Below are 11,395 nucleotides of genomic sequence, written 5' to 3' on the forward strand. Positions count from 1 at the left end.
TTTTTTTTGGTAATACTAAGGATATCTCCTCACCCTATAGGTAAACTAACCTTTCGGGGTGTGTGGTTGCCTCTTTCAACAAATGTCACTCTTAGAAATCAAACCCTTGACCTTTTGGTCATCCTGAGATATAACGGGGTCTTACACTACTAGACTAACGCCTTGTTGGTAGGCTAATTATTATAAAATATGTTAAGCTTATTTGCCAAATGATCTTTATTGATGATGATTCCTTAAACTATGCAAATCCTTGATCACTTTGCTATGAATTCTTGTGATCTTAGGTTAGGGGTCATTAAAAGGTGTTAATTAAAATATCTTAATATTGGTGTTTAGGAAAGATATGCATTTTTCTTGTAGTCCACTGCTTGATCTTTAAGTAAAGGTGTTTTGATATTTGGTATTTTTAGTTTTTAACTAATATAAGAGTTTGCTCATACAGGTACTTGGGAATGCTAAAGGGGCTGTAGCTGTAGTGGTTTCAATTCTAATATTTAGAAACCCAGTATCAGTCACTGGAATGATGGGTTACACACTCACAGTATTTGGAGTTGTACTTTACAGTGAAGCCAAAAAGCGAAGCAAGTGATATTCATCATTCTTATGAAGTCAGCATTGAACTTCCAAAATATTTTACTGCACAGATGACCTCAAAGATAAAGAGGATTGTGTATGAATCAGGAGTTTCTGACTCTTATATACAATTTATTTTGCCCCCACACTTATAGCATCAATGAACAGCTCCATTGTATTACCAACGTTGCAATAAGCTACTGATCCTTTGCTTTACCCATGCTGGATGATCGGAAAAAATGTCTTTTTCTTACCCTTTGAGGAATGAGAAAGTTGTAAAATTGGATCTTTAGTGGTATTCTGCGGTTAACATTACTTACTAATGATAAAAAAACATATTTTTTTGCTCATTCTCAATCCTTAAGTACGGTGGTTTCTGAGATATTCTCCATTTTATAATAACAAAAGAACTCAAAATATATATAGAACAAAAGCTTTCAATTTCGATATTCAAGCTTAGGGAACTAAGATTGTACCATTCATCTACATATACCTCAATCAACAATGATGGTAACCATGTAAAAGCTCTGAGATAATAATAAAAATGTGTCAACTTGTCATGTTTTAAGGGGCTTCGAACCTTGCACACCACAATGCTTTGAAGGAATAGTATCAGGGTTGGCATTGTCTCTTCCACTTAATAAAAGAACAAGAGTGCTCAAGTTAAGATCGGATTGATGTTTCTCCCATGCAACTTTAAAATGCAGGCCTTTGCTTCTGGTTACAGAAGAAAAATATTAATTAAATGAGGGAATGAGTTCTAGTTTGTTGAAATCATTCCAAATGTTAGGCTTACTCTTGAAGCAGGATCAATATCTGAGTTGTATTTGCTCTGATCTCTTCCCGAGCTGTTCGCAATGCTGCTTCCTTATATACAAGAGCAAGTTCATCTACCAGCCTGAGTTCCAATCATGAGCAACAAGGGAATTAGATCAGAAAGGAAAAGACCCATAAGGAGTAAATGAAGATTAATTTCAGTAACTTAAGAATTCACTAGAAACTGGGTTTTGAAGAAAAGGGATGCAGCAGCAGGTTTTAAGTAGAATGTAGTCCAGGATGCCAATGGAAGGTTACCGCATTTAAAGGCAAGAATAAACAATTAATCAAGGAAAATTTAAGACATCACATCTCTTGAGTTGGAAACAATGATGATCATTATTGGAAAAATGATTACAAATATCATTCAACAATGGAATAAATATTAAAAGGGGAATATCAGTACATCATATGCCCATATCTTCATTTGTTCTGTCTTTTAATATGTTTATCCCCCTTTCCATGAACATCTAAATATGAAAAGGAAGTTATAGACTTCATATCATAGCGTGGTGAGAAAAATAACAAACAAATTAAATGAACATTTAAAGGAGATGCTCAAGTGCGAAGACTAACAAAGTTAATTGAGAAATGATACCATGTTTCTGAAGCACTTTAATGCGACACATATCTGAAATAAAAAAAATTAACGTAATTTTCTAATTAACCTTTTAATGTATGGTGAGTTCCTAATCCACGTAACTCTCAGAACTATATAAGTGCACTTTAGAACCTGCAAAATAACAATCCGTCAAAGACTTAATCAGAAATTACTATTTATTAAACCAAAAACTAAAAGAAAAATTAAATATCAGCTCATCAATGTCAGCCATATAAAATGAATAGGTAGCCAATGCTGAATTTGTAACCTTCGCAATTATATTTTGAATGTACATGTATTTAAAAATCACAACTTGAAGCCAGTGATTTTAGTTCCATATTTTCTGAAAATAAAGTTTAGCGTTATCATGAGACAAACCTTGAAAAGTTTTCTCCCAACTTCAAAGTTCAAAGTCATAATCTGGTGAAATTTAAATTTTCTCACGTATATGAAGATACTCACCAAAATAAGAGTATCATCATCATCAGCATGCATCCACTGAAAAAATAATGGGAAAATGCGCCTGAAGTGAGCTAATAACATTAGGCCAACTGCATTAAATAGAGGATCAACAGATTTAAGCCATGCAATGCGGCGCTCTTTGTTTCTGGGCTGGCGCTCCAAGTGACTTAGCATCTCAGTTAGCATCCTTTCAAACCTACTCAAGAGAACAGATTGCAAACAAAATGAAGATAATGTGAAAATTAGTAGCATTGAAGCATCATCATTCACCAATTAAGTCACACATGTAATATGCTCAAAGAGCTGAAAGTTAAAACACAGTGATAGCCTATTTCTTCCAAAACCTGAGATATTGAGGAAAACCTACGCACATACATGAATATAGCCGAAGGCAAAGTTATACAGCTTTGTGTCCAAACTCCAAACTAAACAGTATCCCTTACTAGTCACGAATGCTGTTTAAAATCTGGCCCCAGAGCATTATATTTATTGTCTCAATTAAATTGATGATATCAAGGCATTCTGGTAGGAGCTTAGATCAGAAACACAAAACAGAACAAGAAATATGGAATAGATTCCCCTCTACTGAACTGATATCAGGATAAAACAGTAGAAACAGAAGGAAAATACAAAAAGAAAGAGCCTAATATGAGATTTGCCTACAACCATCTCATAGATATCATTTAGAGTGTGCACATCCTGTTTTGTTCCGTTCTTGTTGGTTTCAAATCTTTAATGGAATCAAAATGTTCTATTTCTACTTTCATGTTCAGTTTTGCTCTGTTTAAAAAGTACAGCAAATATAGAATAGAGCCTATATGTTCTATTTCGTTTTGTTTTGACAAATCAACCAAAAGCTACCATAATATAACATGATAACAGTCGGTAGAATTCTTTCCAAAACAATTTAATCAAGATAAATGTATGTTCCCTTGATACCTTTCCAAAACCACCTTAAAATATGGGGGTAATTTAATTTTGTACTCTCTCCTTAATTAATGAATCCTATGGAGTACCTTTTTTTTTAAAATTGTTTCAAGTTTCAGTCAACATCTTCATTTTAACCAAATGCAATTTCTGAATGCATAATTTTCCCACGAAGATGTAGAAACTCATAGTTAAATGACAAACATGACGGGTACCCAGTTTGCTAATTGTTCCAATGAGTATCCAGAATTCAAGATGTTATTTAGCATGCAACAGTACTAAAAATATCCTACCAATCAATAAGAAAGGGAAAGAACAAAGGATGTAAATGATAATAATATACCATGGACTGCGTGGATTATTTCTTTGAGTAAGTGTCACAAGAATTACGGATGTCTCAACCACAGGGTGCCATATTTCATCACTAGAAGCGATATTCTGGCAGCAGGCGTCAAGAATCACATCTTGATACCCACCAAACTCAGAAGCATCCACATTTTTTCCAATATGCATAAGACTATCCATTCCATGTCCCTAAAATTGTACAATAGAAAAAAGTTATCTTTGGCAGAACCATTTTCATATTCAATCCTTCCCATACAGTTGTATGTTAAAGTTAAACTACAATGTCAAACCAAACACTAAAGCAGAGCACCATGTTTGAGAAGCATTTACGGCACATGACATACCTTCACCTCTGGTGACCAATGATCAACAGCAGTCAATGCACAAGGAATCACCAACCCACACAGCTTACCCAAATGAGGATAGCCAACCTATGAAAAAAGCAATTCATATGCCAATATCTCATTGGATCAACCAGAATAATTCACTGAAACAATGTCAATTTTTTTCTTTCAATTTCCTAATTAGAAAATATTTCAAATTTCAATACACTGTATGTATAAAGATTTTTTACACTATGAACTAACCATGCATTCTCATATCAGGGAGAATGTTTGACTTTTGAGTTAACCATCTTAAAAGCCACATGTGGTGATGTATGATTGTTTAAAAAAGGCGGCCAAGCACACAAAACTCCCACTTAGTAGAGTCTAGAGATCAGAGAAGTAGGTTGTCTCATCCTCACAAGCGAAGAAATTGTTTCCAAGATTTGAACCCATAACCTCTAAGTCACAAGGCAAGCAACCTTAGCATTGCGCCAAGGCTCACCCACTACATTTTTGTTGCAATCGGGATTTTCTAGTTATATTGCATTAACACTAATAGCAAGAAAATGCAGCCGATGCAGTTACAAGGACTACAAAAACCGCAATCGTGACTACGGACCCCAATTTAATGTAGAAAACTCGACACTGACAATGCTTTGAAATTAAACTCTAACAAAAACCAAATAAAGCATAGTAGTATCATCCATTACCTACCTGAGTAACAAACCATCTAAACTGACAAGCAGCAATAACAGCAAACCCAACAGGGACTCTAGCAGAAGCAGCAGAGAACTCATCACTCTCATCAGACTTATCAATAGAACTCTCCTTAATCCTATCTTTCAAAAAAGGCAAAACCTGCGGCATCAATTCCAACAACAACCTCTTCTCATTCGGCACCGATTCAACATCAAAACCTAACTCAGAAACCCTAATTGAGTTCCTCTCATGGAAATTGGTGACGTAAGCATCGGATAATTGGAAGAAGGAATCAATGGCGAGAGAGGATAAGTGGTTTGGGATCCATGAGAGGAATGAGGAATATTCGGGAGTGAAGTGAGAAGAAGATGAGAGAAGAGAACATGCTAGAACGAAATCTTTGATGGAATCGTGAATGTTTTTTGTGTTAGAGTGTGGAGTAGTGAGAAGGGGTTGGAGAAAGGATTTGACGGAAATGTTGGAGGTTTCGTGGGGAATATAGGGAGTGTTGATGAGAGACTCTGCGATTGGTTGAGATAACCTGTGTAATAATTTATTAGCCACGAATTGTTAGGTTTTAATGTGAAGAAGAATGGAAGATGAAGAGAGAGAGAGAGAAGGGTTACCGGAAGAGAAGGTCTCGGAGCGGAGAAGATGACTCTGACATTTGGGAATGATTGTTTGGCTTCCGCTGGCAACGCCGTGATATGCTGAGAACCGCCGGTGCTCTAGGGACTGGAACCTACTCACTGACGTAGTGACGTGTGAACCTACTCACTGACATTCATATTACCTCAAACAAATATAGAACATTCACCGTGAACCAGGGCAATTTAACATCGTAGTGTTGGTGGGTTTAGTGGTGTGTAATGCCTCACTAAATACTGACAGACCAAAAACAAAAAAAGTAGAAAACTGATCTTTTTAAATTTAATTTTGGGATAAAAATGTCATTATAAGTGTAAACAAATAGATAATAATGTCTTTTGTTATGCTTTTTGTTTTATTTTGTACGACACTTTAATGGAGAGGAGTCTGACTCCAAAAAAATACCCTAATTTAACATTCCCCAGTTTTATTTGAAGGAGATTCATTTATTTCAAAAAAGTAAATCTAAAAAAACTTCATATCTTATGCAACAATTTTAGGAAAATTTAATAAATTAAATTAGTAAATAAATCTAAACTATTAGATTGTTTAGAGTTAATGGCTAATATGTGAAAACTAATGCATTTCTTATTTGATATATATTGTTGGATAATGACTCCAGTAGAAGACTGAATATCAGTTTGTTCTTTGTTTTGGAATATGTAGACCACCATCTTAGTCTCATATCTATAGAGTAAAGCTACATGTTTTTATCTTGAAAACTAATCATTTATCAAATTTTTCACACATGTTACTTTTATAATATATAGATTTGTCGAATCATATATCATTTTCATAAATGTGATGAGTTGCCATACTTGAAGCATTGCCACTCGTGTAAACAGAACTTGAACTCCTTGCATTACCATAACTTCCCATCATATACAGTACCAACTCCAACAATGGCTCCTCTATTTGGGGTTAGGGTTTTATAATGGGTAGGTCGAAGGTGTTATTAACGACATAACGTTTTACACCACTAAGTGCCCCATATGCAAAACTGTTTTATATTTTAGGACTAGAAATGGAAGCAAAAGAAACGTTATGGATCAATTTTAGCATTTTGCCTTAAAACTTATCAACTATTACTTCAGTTAATTTCACTAAACACTTCAATTTAATCAACTATTTATTTTTTGTTAACTTAGAATATCCCCTCTCACCAATTCTGTGGAGACATGTTGTCCACAATGTATACCAGAACCCTGCTGTACATTCTTATTACAAAATCAGACTGCATCATACAAAATTGTGACTCGACAACAAATTTACGCTAACAGAATCAACCGCTGTAATCTGATTTTTCAAACACTGTTAGTAACAATTCACTTTGCAGAAAATCCACAAACCCAATCCAGCAACAACAGCAAGGCTGCAAGATATCCAAACCTTGCAATATTTCTCAATCTTCAAAATTGTATAAGATATAAAATAGCATATGATAGAAACTGCAATTATAGTATGTATCATCAACTTGGAAGATACATCTTGCAATTCACACTCTCATTACTGAATGTTCTTTGGATAAATAAATCATACAATTTATGCACACCACACATATAAGTAAAATATAAGAAACGATCAAGTCATGATCGGTGGTTTAAAATGTGGATTACATTACATGATGTGGCGGCAATATTTCAATTGTGATAGACACTGCAGCCACAAGAAATTGCGGTTGCAGCATGCATTGGCCACTTCAGATTGTAATGCAACCACGATTTAAAACCCAGATAGCAATAGAAGAAAAAACTCAAAAAATTTCACACTTACAAACACTTGCTTGACAGACCAAAATTAAAATTGAGGAGGGGATGCAATAGAAGGCACCCACATTTAAGACTCTGGAACAGATGCTGCTGCACGTTTAATTGATGCGGACTTAATAAGATGATTATAACTCCCTTTCTCTTTAAAAAGCTGGGAGAAATGGTGCTTGCAATACAAAATACCCTCGAGGGCTGCATAATTTGAAGGCGTTATAGGACAGCCACCGTGTGAACACTTAAAACATGATTTGTGATAGGCCTGCCCTTCCACTGTTACCTACACTCAAAATAGTAACAAAAGAACTAAAGACACATGATTCAGAGTAACTATGAACAAATAAATTTAATTGAGGTTGGGAATGTGTTAGATGTCTGAGTATCTATTATGCAAATTGGCTAGCAGTTGTTATTATAACTGTCTAACTGAATTTTTAACAGGCGAGTATAGGAAGATATAAATGAGGGAGCTGACTGTTGAGGGGGTCTGAACTTTCAGGGAAAAATGATCCTACAAGGTTCTATCTTTGTACCTCTGTTATGCTATCACATCGATAACAGAACCATTTCCAAGTACGGTTTCTGTTGCTAAACACATTCTTATATCATTTCTTGGTCCAGTTATAATAACCACTGCCAGAGTTTTTCACAATGTCTTGTGGCTGCAATGGAGCAGCACGGGTGGAGTGCCAACATTGCAGTGTTTTCCCAAAAGACTAATCAAAGGGCTGGTGCACAGCTAGCCCAATATGGGCACTGAGGCTGCAGACTGTGATGGAATGTTAGGCTTGAATCCTACATCAGAACTCAGAAGTATGGGACTCCAGTGTTTATATGGCCTTGGGCTCTCCAAGCACAATGGCTAGCTTTTATAGTATGCTTCTCCTAAGGTTCATATCATTTGGTAGTAGATTCTACAGTTTATAGCTATCCTCATTTCAGATGAACCATATCCTTACTAGAGAAGAGAAAAGTGCTAACTCTTTTATAGCTTTCAATTAAATAATGGTCAATGAAGCTTAGCCAACTTGGATCAGACACCTTTTTTTGTTAGAGTCATAGAATTATCCAATTGAGTTTGAATTCAGATCTTCCAGTGGCCAAAAACAATATATATATTGATATTACCACAAAGGATTTGGGTCCTCTAAGGTGAGGTTGTCTTGAAAGTCAACAAGAGTCTATCCGACCTTGATTTGTTAAAACGCATCAATGATCTTCATCCATTAAATGATCGAAGGGTGGATAGACCCATACTACCTCACTTTAGAGAATCTAAATCCTACCACAAACAGAAGTTGACCACATTGCTTGCCGAATAACCAAGAAATTCAGAAAGACATATTTTATCTCTAGTTTCAGCCAACCCGATAAAACCAGGTTACGGGGTATATGTTACTACAGGCAAGGATTTTATTTTGGATGATTTCTAGTATAATCATCTGTGGGTGGGAGAAGAAGTTTCATAAGCATACATAAGCAAATGCAATGTTTTTTCTTTTGTGAAGGATTATGAACTAAATTGAAATATAGGTTGTCCCATCTTAGACACGAATAAAATACGAACAGAATATTTTCTTCTTTACATAATATAATATTGTACAAAAAGAACCCTCCGAATAAGATGAGGAAGCCATTTTAAAGTGTACTTCTGGTCCAAAGTTTGAAAATGAATTTCAAACTCCTAATATCTTGATACCAAAGCATGATAGTATACTCAGAACAGAAGAATATATATTGCTTAATTTCACAGAACCGTGATTCCATGAGTACCAACCAAAGCAAGAGGTCAAACTGATACGTGTATTCTCAAGCTGGTGGTATAGCCCAATCCTTATCTATTTCAAGAAAAAAGAATGAAGAATCACTTTTATGCCAGCCTCTTTATTCCCACTTTCTCACAACTTTGGGACATTGATAGTGTTAAATGTTTTGGGCACCCACAATAACATACAGGATCTTGATGTGAATAATAACAAAGATAATATGACCCTACATCGGATATTATCAACTAATTTGTTTTTTGGATTTTTGAACTATACCTTTTCCAATGGATAAGCTGTTTTGGCACATGTAGCACACTTTTCCTGTGTTCCAGAAAACATGCTTGCAGCTTTACTAGGGGACCTTGTCTGGAATAAACAAAAGATGTCAAATACAAAATGCTGTAGAACTATTTATAAAACTCCTAATCCGAATAAAGTTTGAGAAATAAAATTTAACGATTTTACCAGCACAGGTGTTGCCTTATCAGCTAGCTTTGCAGCTGTTCAAATGAAACAATGACCAATTAAAGAGGCATCTGATATAAAAATCACAAACATATATATATCCTTGAAGAAGAAGAAGAAGACATACGTGACTGGAAGTTCTTGCTGTATGTGCCCGTCTCCTTGAAGAGCTGCTCGTAATGAGGCTTACAATAAAGAACACCTTCCATCGAGGAATAGTTGCTTAGCTGAAACATAAAGACTGTCAATAAGAGCACGAGTAAAGTGTAAAATCAGATTCACAAATGTCAACCCAAAAGGAGTACAGAATCCTAATAGAAACCAATCTGCATCATTACAGTAATCAAGTGAAGATTTTACACCAATATGATTCTTATTTTGCACACCCTTTTAGGGTCCGTTCGCGAGTTAGTTTTTGGAGGGGAATGAAAGCAAAAGAAAGGCTTCAAAGTCATCTTACAAGTATATTTCATGGCTCTGAAGCCTTTTCTCTGACAAAATCATAAAGTTATGTTTTTCTTATTGGCAAACTTAGATCAAATAAACTACGTATAGTAATTTTATATAGCTGAAGCCAGCCTAAAATAAAAAAGCAAGGATCTCCTGCAAAATTTAACAGATAAAAATAAAATGAAAAAGTTTAGGAGTGCAGAACAATATTCATATGTTATCAAGAATGTGGAGTCGAATAAAAGCAAGGATCTGTATCAAAATTTAACAAATAACAGAACAATATTGATATTCTATCAAATCAACAATGCAGCTAAACCAAAAATTAAATAGATTTAAAGGCAAAAAAGTTACCTTTAATGTTCCTTTGCAGTGAGAGCACTTGAAACATGCTTTATGATAAGCAGTACCATCAGCAGATAACTGATCAACAGGATACACAGTTTTCTCACAAGTCTTACACTTTTGCTGTGTTCCAATAAAAGACATGACTTTGACTTTTTGGATCTAAATTCACCACCAACTGTGAATGGATCAGGTACAGAGACTAATTTTCTTGTTAGATTTGCCTATGCCAAAAGAATGAGAGAGAAAAAAGGAACCCATTTCAGAAAATGATCAAAGTTGAAACTTTAGAGCTAAAGAGAAAGGTAAGTCAATTGATCAGAGTTAGCGTACCTTGTGAAGAGAAAGAGAATGTTGTGAATTGTGATCTAAAGTTGAAGATAGAGAAACTATGAGAGAAAGAGAGAATGAATCATGATATCAAACCATGTGTATCATGGCTAGCATAATGTTAATATTTGGATTTGTATATTTATTTAATAATCTGTTAATACGGGTAGAGAAAAAATGTATGACTAATTGTATGTATGAGTTTTGTATCCTAAGATTACATCAAATATCATTCAAATCATTCAAAAAATAATAATACAAATAAATAATAGATAATATATTAATTGTATATAAACTTTTATATTACAGCATATACTTATAACTTACATACTTTGAGTAATTGTAGCATGGAAGGGGCAAATATCCGTGCTGGATCCACTTCACACTTTTTTAATGTCCCAGTACCATGGGCCAACAACAAACTCATTAATCAGAAATAATTTAGTAAAAACATTTTTTTCGCAAAGTGTTAAAAATACCAATCACTCATCAAGCCCAATCGAAGATACCACTCACTTATTAAGCCCAAATCAAAGTCTAAGTGATTTGGGAATATCTCAAACTTAAAACTGAAAACTTTCATTTTTCAGCAATTATTCACATTTCTGTTTTTCTATTAATTCTATTTTATTAGGTTATTTTCTGTTTTTGGAAATTCTTCTCTTTTCTTTTTTCTATTCTTGGCTGCTATATAATCCAACCTTCGGGTTTTATGATCATCATCGAATAATAAAGCATCTCTTTTGATTTCTTCTCATTTTATACAAAGCAATTCAAGCTCATTTTTTGGTTTTAGTTTCTTTGTGTTGTTTTGTTGTTTTACATTCCTTTTGCCATGGATGCCAAATCTTCACATGGTATCAGAGCACCCTTGAG

General features: G+C 34.6%; 3 protein-coding genes across 5 annotated transcripts in view; 1 reads left to right on the forward strand and 2 right to left on the reverse strand.

Annotated features, from left to right (window-relative positions):
* LOC109330105 (probable sugar phosphate/phosphate translocator At3g11320) overlaps positions 1–754 on the forward strand; it is a 3,234-nt gene extending 2,480 nt beyond the window's left edge. The window contains exon 4 of the mRNA XM_019564135.1: positions 443–754. Coding sequence (XP_019419680.1) covers positions 443–589 — 147 coding nt within the window. The 3' untranslated portion in view covers positions 590–754. The remainder of the gene's footprint in view (positions 1–442) is intronic.
* LOC109330104 (uncharacterized protein At2g39910) lies at positions 995–5,551 on the reverse strand. The gene is made up of 8 exons (XM_019564134.1): positions 5,376–5,551; positions 4,765–5,290; positions 4,069–4,155; positions 3,723–3,913; positions 2,453–2,648; positions 2,058–2,122; positions 1,370–1,471; positions 995–1,290 (listed from the first exon to the last, which is right to left on the reverse strand). Exons 1-8 carry the CDS (start codon positions 5,414–5,416, stop codon positions 1,131–1,133), a joined length of 1,368 nt encoding a protein of 455 aa, XP_019419679.1. The 5' UTR covers positions 5,417–5,551; the 3' UTR covers positions 995–1,130.
* Positions 6,794–10,636, reverse strand: LOC109328891 (LIM domain-containing protein WLIM2b-like). 3 transcript variants are annotated; one of them, XM_019562528.1, is made up of 7 exons: positions 10,523–10,636; positions 10,199–10,413; positions 9,522–9,621; positions 9,395–9,429; positions 9,206–9,295; positions 7,232–7,443; positions 6,794–7,127 (listed from the first exon to the last, which is right to left on the reverse strand). In XM_019562528.1, the coding sequence occupies exons 2-6, from the start codon at positions 10,331–10,333 to the stop codon at positions 7,234–7,236; spliced, it is 570 nt and encodes a 189-aa protein (XP_019418073.1). In that variant the 5' UTR covers positions 10,334–10,413; positions 10,523–10,636; the 3' UTR covers positions 6,794–7,127; positions 7,232–7,233. The 3 variants fall into 3 exon arrangements, with proteins under 3 accessions (XP_019418073.1, XP_019418074.1, XP_019418072.1); XM_019562529.1 differs by having other exon boundaries at positions 6,794–7,443; positions 9,549–9,621; XM_019562527.1 differs by having other exon boundaries at positions 6,830–7,443.

The sequence above is a fragment of the Lupinus angustifolius genome, chromosome LG16 (assembly GCF_001865875.1).
Source record: "Lupinus angustifolius cultivar Tanjil chromosome LG16, LupAngTanjil_v1.0, whole genome shotgun sequence".
In the NCBI taxonomy this organism is placed as follows: domain Eukaryota; kingdom Viridiplantae; phylum Streptophyta; class Magnoliopsida; order Fabales; family Fabaceae; genus Lupinus; species Lupinus angustifolius.

What these genes read in the sequence shown, in the direction of transcription:
- LOC109330104 (XM_019564134.1), bottom strand. Translation starts at nt 5,416, where the DNA reads ATGTCAGAGTCATCTTCTCCGCTCCGAGACCTTCTCTTCCG. An exon ending in ATTGGTCACCAGAGGTGAAG is followed by an intron (nt 3,914 to 4,068) that starts GTATGTCATGTG and finishes GTACAATTTTAG; the next exon opens with GGACATGGAATGGATAGTCT. An exon ending in AACTCACCATACATTAAAAG is followed by an intron (nt 1,472 to 2,057) that starts GTTAATTAGAAA and finishes ATTGGAACTCAG; the next exon opens with GCTGGTAGATGAACTTGCTC.
- LOC109328891 (XM_019562528.1), bottom strand. Translation starts at nt 10,333, where the DNA reads ATGTCTTTTATTGGAACACAGCAAAAGTGTAAGACTTGTGAGAAAACT. An exon ending in ACTGCAAAGGAACATTAAAG is followed by an intron (nt 9,622 to 10,198) that starts GTAACTTTTTTG and finishes TTTATGTTTCAG; the next exon opens with CTAAGCAACTATTCCTCGAT. An exon ending in CAGCTTATCCATTGGAAAAG is followed by an intron (nt 7,444 to 9,205) that starts GTATAGTTCAAA and finishes TTTTGAGTGTAG; the next exon opens with GTAACAGTGGAAGGGCAGGC.